Source organism: Budorcas taxicolor, chromosome 15 (genome assembly GCF_023091745.1).
Source record: "Budorcas taxicolor isolate Tak-1 chromosome 15, Takin1.1, whole genome shotgun sequence".
Taxonomy (NCBI): domain Eukaryota; kingdom Metazoa; phylum Chordata; class Mammalia; order Artiodactyla; family Bovidae; genus Budorcas; species Budorcas taxicolor.
In genome coordinates this window covers 73,779,987-73,799,616 of record NC_068924.1, presented here as the reverse complement: position 1 = coordinate 73,799,616, position 19,630 = coordinate 73,779,987, and the positions used below count along the sequence as shown (strand labels likewise).

The following is a 19,630-nucleotide window of genomic DNA, read 5'->3' as shown; positions in this document are numbered from 1 at the left end:
AGCTGGCCGAGCTGTGACAGAGTAAGTTTCCATTGTTTTGAGCTGCTGAGTTTGTGGTGATTTGTTATGACAGCATTAGGAAATTAATATAGAACCTGCGTGCATGCTAAGTTGCCTCAGTGGTGTCCGACTCTTTGCGACCCCATGGACTGTATGTAGCCTGCCGGGCTCCTCTGTCCCTGGGATTCTCCAGGCAAGAATACGGGAGTGGGTTGCCATGCCTTCCTCCAGGAGATCTTCCCAACCCAGGGACTGAAACTGCATCTCTTAACATCTCCTGCATTGGCGAGCAGGTTCTTTACTGCTAGTACCACCAGAGAGGAAATTAATACAGCAGGTTTGTGAAAAACAAAATTAAAAACTCTTGCCTGACTGATAAATGTCTTGATAGCAACAACTATCAAGTCTTTTCTCAGCCTTGGCTGGGGGTGACAGGAGAAAGGGCACCAGCTGCTAATTGAATGCTAAACCCCCCCAGCAGGCCTCAAGACATAGTGGAAAGCTCCTTAGACTTCTAGTTTTGGGTCTGGTATCTACAGTCTTTTGACTTTGGATAATTCTCTCCACCTCTCTGGACCTTTGTTTTCCTATCAGTAAAATGGGAGAGGAGCCAGGCTTGCTGGTCTCTAAAAGAAGAAACTCTGACCCTTGTCGCAGATGGTATGTGGAGGGACGGGGAAGAGCTTGTTGAAGCAAAATGGAATATATTGGCTGATGTTCCTGAGAAGTCCAGGGGGAGTGGCCGGCTTTAGGTGAGCTTGACCCAGAAGCTTGCGCATGCTGTGCTGAGTTGCTTCAGTCCTGTACTTCTCTTTGCCACCCAATGAACTGTAACCCACCAGGTTCCTTCCTCTGTCCATGGGATTCTCCAGGCAAGAATACTGAAGTGGGTTGCCATTCCCTTCTCCAGGGAATCTTCCTGATCCAGGGACCGAGCCCATATCTCCTGCATCTCCTGCATTAGCAGGCAGGTTCTTTACCACTAGTGCCGCCTGGGAAGCCCCCAGCAGCCCAAACAATGTCAGCAAACAGATCTTGGTCCGGGCTCTTCTCCAAGCGTTGGCTTTGTTCTCAGACTCCATATGATGGCAAATGGCTTTAAGCATTCCAGACCCCACACCATTCAGGTTTTTTATTTTTTATTTTTTTTCTTTTATAACTGAGATTTTATTGGTTGTTTTGAGGATCACTACACAGACATTTCAATTTGTACACAATTCTTCACATACGTACCAGAAATCTAAAATATCATGCAGTTGTGATTCTTAACAGTTATTCCAGTGACTTTCCAGCTTAAAATTTGGAGCAAACTTTCCTTAACAGGATATCAAGTACCAATATCTTCAAATATTGATATGTTGTTACATCTTAAGTCCCACTGATTCACAATTTAATATCATATACACTACATACCCAAACTGTCAATCGTTCACAGCGCATTAACCAAGTTACTAGGAAAACTGGACTACTACGACCAAAGATGTTATAGTATAGTGCACAAAATTCTGACCAGGAGAGCCAAGATCAAAAAGTGGTTTTCTGTAGGAAATAATTCTACCAAAACAATATGGGAAGAGAAGTAATTTAAAGCATTCAAGACATTAACTGCACAACTGACTCCAAACTGCCATTTAGTATGCTTTTGTATTATAGGATATAAAAGCTACCCCCCATCTATGGAATGTTAAGCTGACACCCAAGACAATCAAAGCCTGCCATATCCAATATCCCACTATTTTCTGGTTGTACCAAAAAATAAACAACCAGCAAATGATTTCACCTCTTAAAAAAAAGCATTTACACTTAAAAATGGGATGAGGTGGGATTCCCTCCTTTTTAAAAATGTTTCTAGAGCTACTAAAAAACTTGCATTTACAAAATAGTTGATAAAAATATTCCTCTGGATTGTACAAGAAGGGAAACAGGGACCACTGACAGGACTTGGTGTGTGGTTATTAATCAGACTTGGCTTCTTTCTCTTCTGCTTCATCAGAGGCTGGGCTCTCCTCGTTTTTAGTCTCTCCATTTTCTGCAGGTAAGTCTTCTTTAGTCTCCTGGTTGGCCACTTCCGCCTGTTTTCCCTTTGCTTCTCTTTTCCCTTTCGTTTGCACTTTTTTGTCTGAAGATTTATCCTTTCCCGCCGCCTTTTTTGGCTTCGTTTCCACTTTCGCAGGAGCCGGTTTAGCTGACAACCTCGCCGATCTCCTCTTGGGCTCCTCCTTCGCCGCCCCCTCGGCGGAGCTGACCTTTCTCTTGGGCATCGTGGCGACGGGGCGGGGGAGAGCCTTCGCGAAGCTGAGTAGCCTGACCGCAGCTGCTCCTCCCGCCATTCAGGTTTTTTTTTTTTTTAAAAAAACAGACTTTATTTTTTAGAGCAGTTTTAGGTTCCCACCAAATTTGAGCAAAAGTACAGAGATTTTTCATAACCTCCCTCCCCTACACATGTACAGCTCCCCATTATCAACACCCCCCACCAGAGTGGTACCTTTGTTAGAATCCATGAATCTACATTGATACATCATTATCACTCAGAGTCTGCAGTTTACATTAGGGTTCATTCTTGATGCTTTATATTTTATGGGTTTTGACATTGAATATGTATATGTATAAAGACATATCTACCATTATAGTATCATATACAATCATGTCTCTGCCCTAAAAAATATCATTCAAGTTTAAGTCTGGTGGAAAAAAAAAAAATCAGGTTCTCAAAAGCCTTGAGGTTAGCTCTGATTGGTCCAGCTCTGGTCACATGACCACCCTTGATCAATCATTGTGGGCAGGTAGATAAATCTAGCGTCTGTAAGCACAGCAAGCTCCACCATTGGACCCAGATAAGATGATCTGAGAGTGGGGAAGCTTTGGCTCCAGAAATAAAAGTTAGAAGGGGGAAGAAGAAACGGGGGTGATGCTGAACTGGCAAACTACCTGTGTGTGTGGTGAAGGCCTGTACTGGATTAAGGAAAGCGTATCTGGAGGGTTGTAGGGACCTCTTCCCTCTTCCTTTGCTCCTGTGGTTACACCTTGTTCAGTGTTCTTGCACATTCGCCCCTAAATCTGTCTAGATCCTTGTCTCAGGACTCAGTGCAGACATCACTTCCCTAGGGAAACTCTCCAATTAGACAAGGTCTCCCCGATGTGCACTCCTGCAACTTCACTTTGTCAATGAGTTATGAAGAAAGTACACACCGGAGGCATCTATTAATATTCCTTTTTTGGGCAAGGAAGTCTTGATCTCCTTTTGGGACAGCGCCCTCCTTGACTCTTGCTGTCACTGGTGCCATCAGTCCACTGTTTGCTTTCTTCCAGCCTAAGTGTTACTGAAAGTGGAGGTCTGGCTGCCGGTCGCTCTAAAGCCAATAAAGAGACAAGGTTGGTGGAATAAAAAGTTGGCTTTATTTCTGAGGCCAGCAACCCGGAGGGGAGAGCGGACTCTTACTCAAAGACTGACTGCCTACCACTAACCATCAGTGGGTTATAGGTAGAGGGAGGGGCTGCATGCAGAAACAGCACAGTCAGCTCTGACTATAATCTTGAAATTGGCCATGGAGTGGTCTGGTCCGTGTCATCTTGATTGTTTTAAATACAGGTAGTCTATAGTTCCAGCGTTAGTTTGTTCCCCTTAATTTAAGGTGGGTTCTCGGAACTGTGGCAGCTTAGGTCACGGCTATGGTCACGTCATCATGTATTAATAGTTAATTTACTCCACCTGGTGGGGATTTCAGCCTCCCTGTGCCTGTGAGTGCCCAGTCGCTTCAGTCATGTCTGACTCTTTCTCGACCCCACAGACAGCAGGCTGCCAGGCTCCTCTGTCAGTGGGATTTCCCAGGCAAGAATACTTGAGTCGCTTGCTATGCCCTCCTCCAGGGGATCTTCCCAACTCAGGGGTCGAACCTGCGTCTCCTGCATTGCAGGCAGTTTCTTTACTGCTGAGCCGTTAGGGAAGCCCTATAAGACAGCTCAAAGGACAGGGCTCAAAATATTGTCTATCGCTCTTGAAGAGAAACTAAGGTCCTTGACTCTGCTTAATTATTTGGTCTTGTTTTAATGTTTTCCACAGACAAAAGACAGGCTAAAGACATGCGGGTGGGGGTGAGGCAAGGACCACTGGGTCCTGCTGAATTTTAAAAGGGGTGAGTATGACCCAGGTCATGCTAATGAGCCCACTGATGATTTATTCCTTCTCTGAATCTAGCTACCATAGCCCCGCTTCCCCCAAGTGCTGTGGTTCCAAGAACAGGGTGGGAGAAGAGAAAGGGAAGGGAAGCAGGAAGTGTAGACCAGGATGTGTTCATAATGGTTTGTTTGCAGAATGGCTGCCAGTAGGCAGATAAAGGTCAAGACTGGCTTCTTTCTTTGGTTCTTGGCTGTAAAACTGGCAGGTGGCATATAGTGATGGTGAGGTGGGCTGGTGTGGATACCTGGGAATTTAAAATTGGTTTAGCAAATATCTTCTGATTGATCTTTCTGCTTGACACCCCTACCCCTGGCCCTCTCCTCTCTGTTGGATTCACTGTTCAATTCATATTATTTATGAAACACGTTGGGCTTCCCAGGTGGTGTTACTGGTAAAGAACCCACCTGCCAATATAGGAGACCTAAGAGAAGTATGTTTGATCCTTGGGTCGGGAAAATCCCCTGGAGAAGGGCATGCAACCCACTCCAGGATTTCTGGCCTGGAGCCAGTTGCCCTGCCGAGTTTCTATTAGAGACACTCTCGTGTGGTTGAGACCCTGATGATGGGAGGGATTGGGGGCAGGAGGAGAAGGGAACGACAGAGGATGAGATGGTTGGATGGCATCACTGACTTGATGGACATGAGTTTGAGTAAACTCTGGGAGTTGGTGATGGACAGGGAGGCCTGGCATGCTGCAGTCCATGGGGTCATAAAGAGTCGGACACGACTGAGCAACTGAACTGAACTGAACATGTAGTTGAGAACCATTGTTATGCACTGAAGTTTGGTTTCAGTCTTCCAAACTCAGCCAAACTCTATTTAAACTGGGCTTCACCCCTCGAAAGGTCAAATAGTGAAACGTCTATTTTTGTGTCATTCTTGACATCCCTGAAATTGTACAAGATTGATAATCCTGTGATCAGGAGAGGGACATCATATTTAACCAATGTAACTACATCAGGAATGCAAAGAAGGCAGGTTATTTGGATTATTACTAACATTTGGACATTTTCAAGCATAAGTAAGCATTTTAGAAGTAATCCAAGATGAAAATTCTTTTGTGCTTTATATATTGAGATTATTTCAATCAGTTGCTGAATACACATATATTTATTTTTGCAGGGTAAAATGGCACAATAATTAGTGATAATTGAAAACTGTTACTTTTATGTGAAAAATAATTGTTTGCAATAATTGTTTGAAATAATAAGTTTCAAAAATTTAAATAAATAGGAAAATAGACTGATGGTTCATATGAATATTAAGAGAAAGGGAATTAGCTAGATAACTTTAGGAAGAACATTTTATTCTTTTGGAACTAATAAATGTTTATACAAATTTAAATATGAGTAACAAAAAAAAAAAATAAATGAATAAGAGTACCAAGAAGAATAATAGAGATTCAATTATCTTTTGTAATTCCAATCTTTAGAGAATTGTTTGGCAGAACAGCATTTTTACCATTAAACAAAATTACTTTTAAGAACTGTATTTAATTTGTAGTTACTTAATTCCATTTAAACTATTGATCTTTGAACAAAATGTCTATTTGAGAATTATTCTTATCTTGTGGGATCAATTAAAAGCCAAATGTCCGTTTTGCCACCTCAAAATTTTACAAGGAAGAAAAATTCTGATATAAGGACAGCAAAATCCATGATAAATTAACTTCTACTCAGACATGATGAAGAATATGAAAAGTGTGAAGGAAAAGAGAGAAGTAAAGAGGTATCTTGCACTTTCATAAATGCAAAAATCTTATCCTTCCACTAGCCTCATTTGAAAATAAGAGGATACTTAGAGTGGCAAATATCCAGCATATAATTGGAAGAGGTGATTATAGAGAAAGTAGAATTCCTGTACATAATGTTTAGGGTTTTTTGGTTAGGCTTATTCATATGTACATTATGTACAAAAATTTATATTTTAAGTGTACAGTTCTGTGAATTTTGACAAGTATGTACACTTGGGTAACCACCACGATAATCAGGATAGAGAATAGTTCTTTCACCCCCAGAAGTTCCTTCTGGTCGTGAGTGAACTGACTTCTGTTTCTATAGTTTTGGTTTTTCCAGAAAGTCATGTGAGTGGAATCAGACAGTATGTAGCCTCTGTGTCTGACATCTTTCACTTAGCACATGCTTTTAAAATTTGTCCATATCGCATGTACCTTCATTTGTTTATATAGCCACCAGTTGATGTTGTCCAGTTGCTCAGTCGTGTCCGACTCTTTGTGACCCCATGGACTGCAGCACGCCAGGCTTCCCTGTCCTTCACTATTTCCCGGAGTCTGCTAAACTCATGTCCATTGAGTCAATGATGACACCCAACCATCTCATCCTCTGTCACCCCCTTCTCCTCCTCCTTCAATCTTTCCCAACAACAGGGTCTTTTCCAGTGAGTCGTCTCTTCACATCAGGTGGCCAACGTATTTGAGCTTCAGATTCAGCATCAGTCCTTCCAATGAATATTTAGGGTTGATTTCCTTTAGGATTGCCTAGCTTGATCTCCTTGCTGTCCAAGGGACTCTCAAGAGTCTTCTCCAGCACCACAGTTCGAAAGTGTCAGTTCTTCAGTGCTCAGCCTTCTTTACGGTCCTTCTTTATGAACAAGTCAAGAAGCAACAGTTAAAACTGGACATGGAACAATGGACTGGTTCCAAATTGGGAAAGAAGTACATCAAGGCTGTATACTGTCACCCTGCTTATCGAACTTACATGCAGAGCACATCCTGTGAAATGCTGGGCTGGATGAAGCACAAGCTGGAATCAAGATTTTTGGGATGGGGCACTATGAATAAAGCTGCTATAAACTTTGTTTTTTGTTTTTTTTTGTACAGGTCTTTGTTGGAGGTCTGTCTTTATTCTCTTGGGAAGATAACCTAGGTGTAACATAGTTATTATGGCAAGTATAGAAACTTTTTAAGAGACTGACAATTTTTTTCCAGGATGGCTGTACCCATCAGAAATGTAGGAGAGTTCCAATTGTTTTGTATTCTTACCAGTACTTGGTATTGTCAGCTTAAAATGTTCATCCCTTCTAATAAATGTGTAGTGATCATTTATTGTGGTTGTCATTTTTCTTTCCTCTACTGGCTAATGATGTTGTCTTTTTTATGTACCTTGGAGAAGGAAATGGCAACCCACTCCAGTATTCTTGCCTGGAGAATCCCATGGACAGAGGAGCTTGGTGGGCTACAGTCCACGGGTTGCAAAGAGTCGGACACGACTGAGCGACTTCACTTCACTTTTATGTACCCATGTGCTATTCGTATTTCTTTTTTAGTGAAGCATTTTTTCTCATGTTTTGCCCATTTCTGAATTGGTTTGTTTGCTCTTCATTCTTGAGTTGTGAGATAAAATCTTCTATCAAATATATGCATAAAATATTTTTTCCCAGTCTTTGATTTAACTTTACATTCTGTTAACAGTATCTGTGGAAGCACAGATGTTTTAAAATTTGATAGGTTAATTTGTTAATTTTTTTCTTTTATGATCTGTGCTTTTGTATATGATTTTTAAAATCTTTGTCTAACTCAAGGTCACACATATTTTCTCCTATATTTTCTAGGAGTTTTATGGCTTAAGGATTTCTATTGAAATCTATGATCCATTTTGAGTTAATTTTGTATGTGGCAAGAGGTGTGAGTCAAGATTTTTTTTTTTCTTTTTTTACAGAGGTGTGTTGAAATGTGCCAGAATCATTTGTTGGAAATAGTTCTTTCTCCTTTGAATTACCTTAACACCTTTGTTGAAAATTAACTGTGTTAAACAGCCTGTCTGCCAATGCAAGAGATATAAGAGATGTGGGTTTGATCCCTGGTTTGGAAAGCCCTCTTGGAGAAGGGTATGGCAGCCCACTCCAATATTCTTGCCTTGGAGAATCCCTTGGACAGAGGAACCTGACAGGCTACAATCCACAGGGTTGCCAAGAATCGGACATGGCTGAAGTGACTTAACATGCACATCTATATGAAGCAGCTTATTTTTGAACTCTCTTCTATTCCATTTATATATATATGTATATCCATCCTTTTCATACATATACACAATTATAATAATAATATAAGCTTATTTTTTAGCTTTATACTAAGCTCTGAATTCAAGTACTGTGAGTCCACCAGCTTTGTCTTTTTCATAGACAGTACTTTGGCTCTGTCTAGGTTCTTTGCTTTTCCATATAAATTTTAGAACTGGCTTGCCAATTTCTACAGAACAAAACAAAACAAAAAAACCAACCTGCTCAGGCTCTTTTGAGATTGTATTCAATATATAGATCAATTTGGGGAAAAATGATGCTTTAATTTTGTCTTTTGATTCATGAACATCACACATCTATTTATTTGGGTCACTGTCTCATCAGTGTTTTGTAGTCTGTAGCAAACAAAGCTTGCACATCTTTCATTAAATTTATTCCTGATTACTTCATGTTTTCTGTTGGTACTGTAAATGGTACTTAAAAAAAAAAATCTCAATTTCCACTTGTTTATTTCTGTATATAGAATATAATTGATTTTTGTATATTGATCTTATATTCTGCAACCTTGCTTGATTCACTTATAAGCTTTAATAGCTTTTAAAAACAGCTTTATGGAGATATAAATCACACATCATACCATTTACCCACTTAATGTATACAATTTAACGGCTTTCAATATATTCACAGAATTGTGCAGCCATCACCACCATCATTTTAGAACATTTTCATCACACCAGCAAGAACCTTCATACCCCTGACCAGTCACTTCCTATTTTCCCAACCCCCTGGTCTTAGGCAGATAGTAATCTACCCTCTGTCTCTGTATACATTTGCCTATGCTGCTGTGAACTACAAACGGACACTTTCCAAAGGCACCTGTCATCTGCCTGTGTGGAGATTGAACCCTGCACTGCTGCAGCTGCTGACCTTCAACATCCCCGGAAGGGAATTCAGAGAGGAGAATGAGGCACTGTGCTCCAGGGAAACTGGTGGAACAGGTCTTTAGATAGTTAGATATTTTCAGGAACTGATTTCAAGATCCCAGTCCTTGCATCTCCTCATGTCTAGAAAAGCACTAAATCCCTTCATGATGACATCAGCTCCTTGTGACTAGCAGAAACCCTTTTGCAAGATGAGTGCTTGATTGCACTGAACTCCTCCTGCACCAAAATCATATATTGACCTTCCCCCACTACGTCTTTGGAGCAGTTTCTCAGGACTGTCTGGGTGCTGGCTTCCTGGCTACAGTCCTCATTTTGTCCCAAATAAAACCATTCACATGCTTACATCATGTGCTCTTTTTTAGTCATTGCTGGACATTTCATATAAGTAAATTCGTACAATCTGTGGTCTTTTGTGATTGGCTTCTTTTACTAAATGTGATGTTTTCAAAGTTCATTCACGTTTCAGCATGGATCAGTACGCGATTCCTTTTTAGGGCTGTGTATCAGTCATACTACTACTACTACTTCCGTGTATCCCTGCCACCTCTTCTTAATATCTTCTGCTTTTTTTAGGTCCAGACCATTTCTGTCCTTTATCGAGCCCATCTTTGCATGAAATGTTCCCTTGGTATCTCTAATTTTCTTGAAGAGATCTCTAGTCTTTCCCATTCTGTTGTTTTCCTCTATTTCTTTGCATTGATCGCTGAAGAAGGCTTTCTTATCTCTTCTTGCTATTCTTTGGAACTCTGCATTCAGATGCTTATATCTTTCCTTTTCTCCTTTGCTTTTCGCCTCTCTTCTTTTCACAGCTATTTGTAAGGCCTCCCCAGGCAGCCATTTTGCTTTTTGCATTTCTTTTCCATGGGAATAGTCTTGATCCCTGTCTCCTGTACAATGTCACGAACCTCATTCCATAGTTCATCAGGCACTCTATCTATCAGATCTAGACCCTCAAATCTATTACTCACTTCCACTGTATAATCATAAGGGATTTGATTGAGGTCATACCTGAATGGTCTAGCAGTTTTCCCTACTTTCTTCAATTTAAGTCTGAGTTTGGCAATAAGGAGTTCATGATCTGAGCCACAGTCAGCTCCCGGTCTTGTTTTTGTTGGCTGTATAGAGCTTCTCCATCTTTGGCTGCAAAGACCATAATCAGTCTGATTTCGGTGTTGACCATCTGGTGATGTCCACGTGTAGAGCCTTCTCTTGTGTTGTTGGAAGAGGGTGTTTGCTATGACCAGTGCATTTTCTTGGCAAAACTCTATTAGTCTTTGCCCTGCTTCATTCCGCATTCCAAGGCCAAATTTGCCTGTTACTCCAGGTGTTTCTTGACTTCCTACTTTTGCATTCCAGTCCCCTATAATGAAAAGGACAAAAAAGATCTTCACGACCCAGATAATCATGATGATGTGATCACTAATCTAGAGCCAGACATCTTGGAATGTGAAGTCAAGTGGGCCTTAGAAAGCATCACTATGAACAAAGATAGTGGAGGTGATGGAATTCCAGTTGAGCTCTTTCAGATCCTGAAAGATGATGCTGTGAAAGTGCTGCACTCAATATGCCAGCAAGTTTGGAAAATTCAGCAGTGGCCACAGGACTGGAAAAGGTCAGTTTTCATTCCAATCCCCAAAAAAGGCAATGCCAAAGAATGCTCAAACTACTGCACAATTGCACTCTTCTCACACGCTAGTAAAGAAATGCTCAAAATTCTCCAAGCCAGGCTTCAGCAATACATGAACCGTGAACTCCCTGATGTTCAAGCTGGTTTTAGAAAAGGCAGAGGAACCAGAGATCAAATAGCCAACATCCGCTGGATCATGGAAAAAGCAAGAGAGTTCCAGAAAAACATCTATTTCTGCTTTATTGACTATGCCAAGGCCTTGGACTGTGTGGATCACAATAAACTGTGGAAAATTCTGAGAGAGATGGGAATATCAGACCACCTAACCTGCCTCTTGAGAAATCTGTAGGCAGGTCAGGAAGCAACAGTTAGAACTGGACATGGAACAACAGACTGGTTCCAAATAGGAAAAGGAGTATGTCAGAGCTGTATATTGTCACCCTGCTTATTTAACTTCTATGCAGAGTACATCATGAGAAACGCTGGACTGGAAGAAACACAAGCTGGAATCAAGATTGCCGGGAGAAATATCAATCACCTCAGATATGCAGATGACACCACCCTTATGGCAGAAAGTGAAGAGGAGCTAAACAGCCTCTTGATGAAAGTGAAAGAGGAGAGTGAAAAAGTTGGCTTAAAGCTCAACATTCAGAAAACAAAGATCATGGCATCCGGTCCCATCACTTCATGGGAAATAGATGGGGAAACAGTAGAAACAGTGTCAGACTTTATTTTTTTGGGCTCCAAAATCACTGCAGATGGTGACTGCAGCCATGAAATTAAAAGACACTTGCTCCTTGGAAGAAAAGTTATGACCAACCTGGATAGTATATTCAAAAGCAGAGCCATTACTTTGCCGACTAAGGTCCGTCTAGTCAAGGCTATTGTTTTTCCTGTGGTCATGTATGGATGTGAGAGTTGGACTGTGAAGAAGGCTGAGTGCTGAAGAATTGATGCTTTTGAACTGTGGTGTTGGAGAAGACTCTTGAGGGTCCCTTGGACTGCAAGGAGATCCAACCAGTCCATTCTGAAGGAGATCAACCCTGGGATTTCTTTGGAGGGAATGATGCTAAAGCTGAAGCTCCAGTACTTTGGCCACCTCATGCGAAGAGTTGACTGGTTGGAAGACTCTGATGCTGGGAGGGACTGGGGGCAGGAGAAGGGGACAACCCAGGATGAGATGGCTGGATGGCATCATGTACTTGATGGACGTGAGCCTGAGTGAACTCCAGGAGTTGGTGATGGACAGGGAGGCCTGGCGTGCTGCGATTCATGTGGTCGCAAAGAGTCGGACACGACTGAGCAACTGAACTGAACTGAACTGAAGTACTACTACTAAGTCGCTTCAGTCATGTCCGACTCTGTGCGACCCCAGAGACATCAGCCCACCAGGCTACCCCATCCCTGGGATTCTCCAGGCAAGAACACTGGAGTGGGTTGCCATTTCCTTCTCCAGTTTTCCTTTAAAACTGGAGGAAGTTACAGTTCAGTACACACAGGCAAAGTCGTATCCGACTCTTTGTGACCCCATGGACTGTAGCCCACCAGCCTCCTCTGTCCATGGAATTCTCTAGGCAAGAATACTGGAGTAGGTTGCCATTAAGGAGAAAAGAAAGAAATATATATAAGGAGATTCATTATGAGGAATTAACTCCTGCGGTTATGGAGAATGAGAAGTCCCGTGATTTGATATCCGTAAGCTGGAGACCCAGGAACCCTGGTGGTGTAGTTCAGTCTCAGCTAGAAGCCCGCGTATCAGAGGGGCTGAGGCTGTAAATCCCAGTCCGAGGGCAGGAGAAGATGCTCAAGCAGTGAGGCAGAAAGTAAAACGGAGGAAGACTATTCCTTCTTTCTTGACCTCTTGTTCTAGTCAGGCTCTCAGTTCACTCACGCTGGGGAGACCGATCCACTTTACGGAGTCTGACAATCCAAGTGATGATCTCATCGGGAAATACCTTCATGACAACAGTGTTTAATGTGGGTGCCTTGTGGCCAGTCAGGTTGACATAAAATGAACCATCACAGGCTAAATAACATTCCAGAGTATGAGTATACCCTGTTTTATTTATCTGTTCATTAGCGAATGGACATTGTGTCCTTTCCACTTTTTGGGTATTTTAAATAATGCTGCTGTGAACGTTGGTGTTCAGATTTCTGTGTGGACATATGTTTTATTTATACACCTGTTGAGTGGAGTGTTCTGTAGAAGTTGGTTGTGTCTAGTTGGTATATAGTGTTAAGTCCTACGTTTCCTTATTAACCATGTGTCCATCATTGTTGTATTTATTCTTGATAGTGGGATGTTATGAGAAGGAAATGGCAACCCACTCCAGTGTTCTTGCCTGGAGAATCCCAGGGACGGGGAAGCCTGGTGGGCTGCTGTCCATGGGGTTGCACAGGGTCAGACACGACTGAAGCGACTTCGCAGCAGCAGCAGCAGTGGGATGCTGAAGGCCAACAATTATTGTAGAACCGATGCAATGGACTGATGTTTGTGTCTCTGCTCACCCCTTCCTCAAATTCATACTTTGAAACTCCAGCTCCCCCAGTGCGGCTGTATTTGGGAACAGTGCCTCTAAGGAAGTAATTAAGGTTAAATGAGGTAATAAGCCTGATATGATGGATTAGCATCCTTATAAGTAACAGAGAGCTCTCTTTTTCTTTCTGTGAACACAAAGAAAAGGTGACGTGAACACACGTCAAGACGGCAGCTGCCAAAAGGCCAAGAGAAGAGGCCTCAGAAGGAAACCTGGTTTGTTGGCGCCTTGATCTCGCACTTTCCAGCTTCCAGAACTTGAGAAATGAATTTCTGTGGTTTAAGCCATCCAGTCTGGGGTAGTTTGTGATGGTAGCCAGAGCAGATGAATACACCCGCTTCTTCCTTTAGTTGTTAGTTTTGCCACATGTATTTTGGGGTTTTGTTAGCAGACACACATATGCTTGTAATTGTCATAATTGTCTTAATGGATTGACTCTTTTACCAATATAGGTCCTTTTTTTAATCTCTTGAAACTTTTTGTCTTAGAGTTTCTTTTGTATGACATTAATATAACTGCCCCAGTTACATTTTAGTTATGATTTGTATGGAATATCTTTTTCCATCTGCTACTTTTGATCTATTTGTGTCTTTAGATCTAAAGTGAGTTTCTCGCAGTCAGCATATAGTGTGTGAATTCTTTTTCTTTTAATCCATGTTTTCCAATCTCTGCTTTATAATTGGAGACTTGAATCTATTTGCGTGTAAAGTAATTACTGGAAGAAAAGATTTTTGCTGTTTTCTATGCATTATACATCTGTTTTATTCCTCAGGTTTTCCTTTATTGCCTTTTGTGGTCAGTTGATTTTTTTTTTTTTCCTATTGTTTTATTTTGGTTCTCTCCTTTTTAAGAGAAGTCATATTTTCATTTTTTCCTTGGTGTTTTCCCTGAGGATTACGGTTAAAATCTTATTAACTCCCCACTAAACCTAAGTGCCTAAACTAAATACCAGTTTAGTTTCAACCATACACAGGAACTCTGCCCTTCTAAGGCCCACCCTCCTCCCTCTGTGCTGTCATTGTCTCTAATTACATGAGTCCTGGTTAGGTTTACACTTACTGTTTTATACATTTGACTTTTGAATCTCATAGGAAAAGAAAGACTGCAGATGAAATATGTGCAAGTACTGGCGTTTATATTTACCCATGCAGCCCGTTGGCTATTTCTTCTGCCATCTTAGATTTCCTGCTGAATCTGTCCAGCAAGCTTTCCGGTTCAGTTGTCGTATGTGTCAGCTCCCAAATTTCTTTTTGGTTCCTTCTTGTAATTTTGGTCTCTTCATTGGTATCGTCTATTTTGTGATACATCATTCTGATTTCTTTTTGTTCTTTATCTACGGTTACCTTTATCTGTCTGAGCACGTTTAAGACAGTTGATTTAGAGGCTTTTTCTAGTAAGTCCAATGGGTAAATGATCTTAGTAACAGTTGCTATTATTTTCTTATTTTCCAGCGAATGAGACTTAGTTTCTGGTTTCTTTGCGTGTCTCATAATATTTTTGTTTGAATACGGAACATTTTGCATAGTATGACGTGGCATCACTGGAGCTCACATTATCCCTGTCCCTGGGGTTTGTTGTTGCTTCTTCTTGTGGTTGTGATGTTTCATCGTTATTTTAATTGGCAATTCCCTAATGAGATGTGGTTCAGATGGTAAACAATCCACCTGCAATGCAGAAGGCCTGGGTTCGATTCCTGGGTGGGGAAGATCCCCTGGAGAAGGGAATGATTACCTACTCCAGTATTCTTGTCTGGAGAACTCCATGGACAGAGGAGCCTGGCGGGCTACAGTCTATGGGGTCACTAAGAGTGAGACACTACTGCGCGACCCAGACTTTCACTTCTTTTCAATGATATATGGTGCTGAGTCATATGATTATTTGCCAGTTGTATATCTTCTTTGGTAGAGTTTCTATTCAGATATTTTGCCCATTTTTAAGTTGGATTATTGGTTTTCTTATTGACTTTTAAGAGTTCTTTGCATATTTTGGATACAAGTAATTTATCAGATATGTGTTTTGCCAGTATTTCTTCCCAGTCTGTTCAGTTCAGTTGAGTTCAGTCGTTCAGTCGTGTCCGACTGCGACCCCATGAACCGCAGCATGCCAGGCCTCGCTGTCCATCACCAGCTCCTGGAGTTCACCCAAACCCATGTCCATCGAGTTGGTGATGCCATCCAACCATCTCATCTTCTGTCGTCCCCTTCTCCTCCTGCCCCCAATCTTTCCCAACATCAGGGTCTTTTCAAATGAGTCAACTCTTCGCATGAGGTGGCCAAAGTATTGGAGTTTCAGCTTCAACATCAGTCCTTCCAATGAAGACCCAGGACTGATCTCCTTTAGGATGGACTGGTTGGATCTCCTTGCAGTCCAAGGGACTTTCAAGAGTCCTCTCCAACACCACAGTTCAAAAGCATCAATTCTTCGGTGCTCAGCTTTCTTTACAGTCTGCGGTTCATCTTTTTTTTTTTTTTTTTTTGCGGTTCATCTTTTTATCCTCGTAACTTCTATTGCAGTACAGAAGTTTTTAATTTCAATGAAGTTCAAATGATCAATTTTTCTTTCATCAATTGTGCTTTTGGTGTTTTTGCTTCGGTGAGCAGAGGTTTCTGCCAACATTTGATTGTTGAAAACACAGGTTTGAAATGACCTGCCCAGGGTCAGTCAGTGCAGACTCCACCTCCGTTTCCTCATCCAGAATGTTCTTCATCTGCCACACAGGAGGCGGCAGGAGTGGTGTGTGTCCACATGCGCGTGAGTGTGAGCATGCAGGCAAGGATACATCTGAATAAATGTATAAATCTATATCTGAAACAACCTAGAAAGCAGACAAGAAGCAAGCCGATTGTTGGATAAAAAGCAATTTGGTTGAACAATGAGATACAGCTGCTTACCTGCTACACAAACAAAAAGTTCAGGCCAACACTACACAATGCTGCCAGAATGGGGAGCAACCCGAATTTTCACCCACTGCTGAGGGCGAGCAAGATGGTCGAGTCACTTTAGAAAATAGTTTGGCAGCTTCTTATAATGGTTGAATATACGCATCCCACATGACCCAGAAATCTTATTGTTAGGTATTTACCCAAAGAAATGAAAAATTGTATTCAGACGAAGACCTATGCAAAAATCTTTATAGAAACCTTATTTAGAATAGCAAAAAACTGGAGACAATCCAAGAATTCAGCAAGAGATGAATGGGTAAGCACAGTGTGGTATTTCCATACAATACAATACTACTAAAAGTGAAATAGCCGCTTGGTTTAAGAAAAAAAAAAAGGATGACTCTCAAAAACATTTTACCAAGAAGACAGACACAAAATGGTATGCAATATGTAAGTCCATTTATATGAAATTCTAGAACGGATAAACACAAACTGATTATAGAGAGCAGATCACTGATTGACTGGGGATGGATGGCTTGATTACAAAGAGGCACAAAAGAACTTTCTGGGGTGGTGGAAATGTTCAATCTTTTATCAATGTCAGTATCAATCAATATTCTGCTTGTATGGTTGTTATATGGGTATACATATTTTTCAGAATTTAAAGTCTACACATAAAAATCTGCATTTTACTGTATGCAATTACAGTTCAAAGACCCTGATGCTGGGAAAGATAGAAGGCAAGAGGAGAAGGGGGCGACAGAGGATGAGATGGTTGGATGGCATCATCAACTCAATGGACATGAGTCTGAGCAAACTCTGGGAGATAGTGAGGACAGGGGAGCCTGGCGTGCTGCAGTCCATGGGGTCACAAAGAGTCAGACATGACTGAGGTACTGAACAACAGCCATGCTGATACAAAAACATTGGTTGAAATGGTATTTCTGGCCCCTGTTTTTCAAGTATTATTCATTTTTATGTACCATGGGGTGCCCTTAAAATGTTAAAAAAGTATATTTTAGCTTTTATTGTTATCTCTTTACTCTCTATTCCCATTTCTAGTATTTTGGGCTTTTAATTTCTAAATAATTTTCCAGCAATTATGCATTACTTCATAAAGTTAGAACACATTTGAAAGTTTTTTTCCAGGTTTCAAATGAATCAACTGAAAGAAATTTAGTTGGAAATGAATGTTTACAGCCATTAGTTCATGTCTTGATAAGGTCATTGGACCCTGGGGTGATTTTGCAATTTTCATATGCATTTTGAAAGCAATTTTGTCTGCTTTCTAGGTTGTTTCATTTTAAAAATTCATTTTCAGTCATCCATGTCCACTTACCTATTTAGCTATGTTTTTCACAAATTCCACAGAATATTTCTCTTTTAGAGAGGGAGACAAAATTGACAGCTCACGGAAACATTGCCAACAAGCAGAGCAGTGATAATGCAGTGAAAATAGATGAGGACGCTAAATTAAAAAACAAAAATCTCAAGTCTGAGAGAGGACTATAAAAATGCAAATGTACTGCAACACAAATGCATAAAAATGATTTATTTACAAAGTTCCCAAATTCTGTCGCTTGTTTGCTCTGACCTTGGGCAAGCTTAGCCTCCTCCAGCCTTATTTACTGGCCTGAAAACTGGGGACTAATAATAGAACCTACTTCATGGATTATCAAGATTAAATGAGAAAATTCATGTGAAAGTCTAGAGCCCAGTGTTAGGTACATACTAGACATTTAATAAGTAGTTGGGAAGAGCTGCTGGAGGAGGGATAGGCTACCCACTCCAGTATCTTGGGCTTCCCTCGTGGCTCAGCTGGCAGCAATCTGCCTGCAATGCAGGAGACCTGGGTTCGTTCCCTGAGTCGGGAAGATCCCCTGGAGAAGGGAAGGGCTACCCACTCCAGTATTCTTGGGCTTCCCTTGTGGCTCAGCTGGCAGCAGTCTCCCTGCAATGTGGGAGACCTGGATTCGATCCCTGAGTCGGGAAGATCCCCTGGAGAAAGGAAAGGCTACCCACTCCAGTATTCTGGCCTGGAGAATTCCATGGACTGTATAGTATAGTCCATGGGGTCACAAAGAGTCAGACATGTCTGAGCAACTTTCAAAAAAACCAGCTATTATTATTATTATTACCTCTATGGAAGAAAAAAGTGCTGAGTGGACATGTTATCAGTCTTTTTGATCACATCTCCTGGGGTCATACTGAGGGTGTGGCTCACTGGCTGGGGGCTTACAAGGTGATTGTGTGGAGGAGCTGGTGTAAGGAAAAGGAAGGGTAGTTGCAAGACTGGGGATCCTCAGAGGCTTCATATTACGACAGCTTTATGGCTTATGTCTGCAAGTTCTGAATCCATCCATTAGCCGCTTAACAATCTACTGATTCCTCAGTGTCCCAAGTATATAGATCCAGGATCTTGCTCACAGGCTGGTGGGTAGACGACACCAGGGTGGATATAGAGCCTACATGACCTCAAAGCTCACGTCCACCCCTCAGGTCAAAGAAGAGGTTCAGAGGTTGAAACTGACTTGAAAAACTCTTGGGCAAAGCCAGGCTGGGACCTGCCCCTGGTCCCCAGTCTGAGCAATTCTTCCTGGCACCTGTGATCTTAGTAGCCCAGGGTAGAAAACAGTGGTGTGACCCTACTAGGGGAGCAGTCACTTTCACCTGGGAAGTGGTGGCATTGAAGTGTGACAGGGACAAGATGGGGAGTATTGGGACACAGCTGGAGGAAGAAGGGCTGTCCAGGTGGTAAGACATAGAGCCAGGAGAACAAGATATGTATCTGGGAAACATCAAATACCCTTCCTTGCATCATGGGACTTGCCCTCCCATCCCACAAGGGCTTCCTGGAGGAGACGGAATTTCAGGGCTGACACTAGGACCTCTCTGGTGATAGATGAAGCCATACCTGGCAATTCTTAACTGATACCCGGACAGCACGGATTTCTCCTCCCTGGCTACCTCTTCTCTGCCCAGGCACACTGATTGGAACCTGGCGCTTCTCAGGACTGAGGTAACAGAAGAGATACTCACCGGGCAAAGTTGCAGATTCACTGGCAGTGCAAGGAAGGGCAGGCCAAGTGGGAAGGGCTGGCTGGAATGGACCCCCTGGAGGGCTCCAGCTGCCTGTCCCGCCCCTCTGTCCTAGAGGTGGCCCAGAGGCGGAAGGCGAGTTGACGCACACTTGATCAAAGCCAGGGCTGGGAACCCCTGCCCTTCTCAGCTGAGCAGTTCCTTCTGTATCCCCACTGGCGGATTTGCGAATTAGCTCGAGTCTTCCGGGCTTGGTCACCAGCTACCACTGGACCCTAAGTCCTCAGAGGGGTGGGATTTCCCAGATTCTGGGGCTGACCCTCAGACATCCCGAACTCTCAGTAAGCGTTTGCTTACCTGTTACTCTGTACGGAACCTGTTACAGTAACCACCTGTCACTCTGGTGCTAGGCGCTGACAGCTGGGGGATTGATTTTACTCTCGTGG

At 42.1% G+C, this 19,630-nt stretch overlaps 1 protein-coding gene across 1 annotated transcript; it reads right to left on the bottom strand.

The window, feature by feature from the left end:
* Positions 1 to 1,825: 1,825 nt before the first annotated feature.
* On the bottom strand, positions 1,826 to 2,261 carry LOC128060857 (non-histone chromosomal protein HMG-14-like). Its single transcript, XM_052653222.1, has one exon. The coding sequence runs from the start codon at positions 2,259 to 2,261 to the stop codon at positions 1,956 to 1,958; it is 306 nt and encodes a 101-aa protein (XP_052509182.1). The 3' UTR covers positions 1,826 to 1,955.
* Positions 2,262 to 19,630: the final 17,369 nt, after the last annotated feature.

What these genes read in the sequence shown, in the direction of transcription:
- LOC128060857 (XM_052653222.1), bottom strand. Translation starts at nt 2,261, where the DNA reads ATGCCCAAGAGAAAGGTCAGCTCCGCCGAGGGGGCGGCGAAGGAGGAG.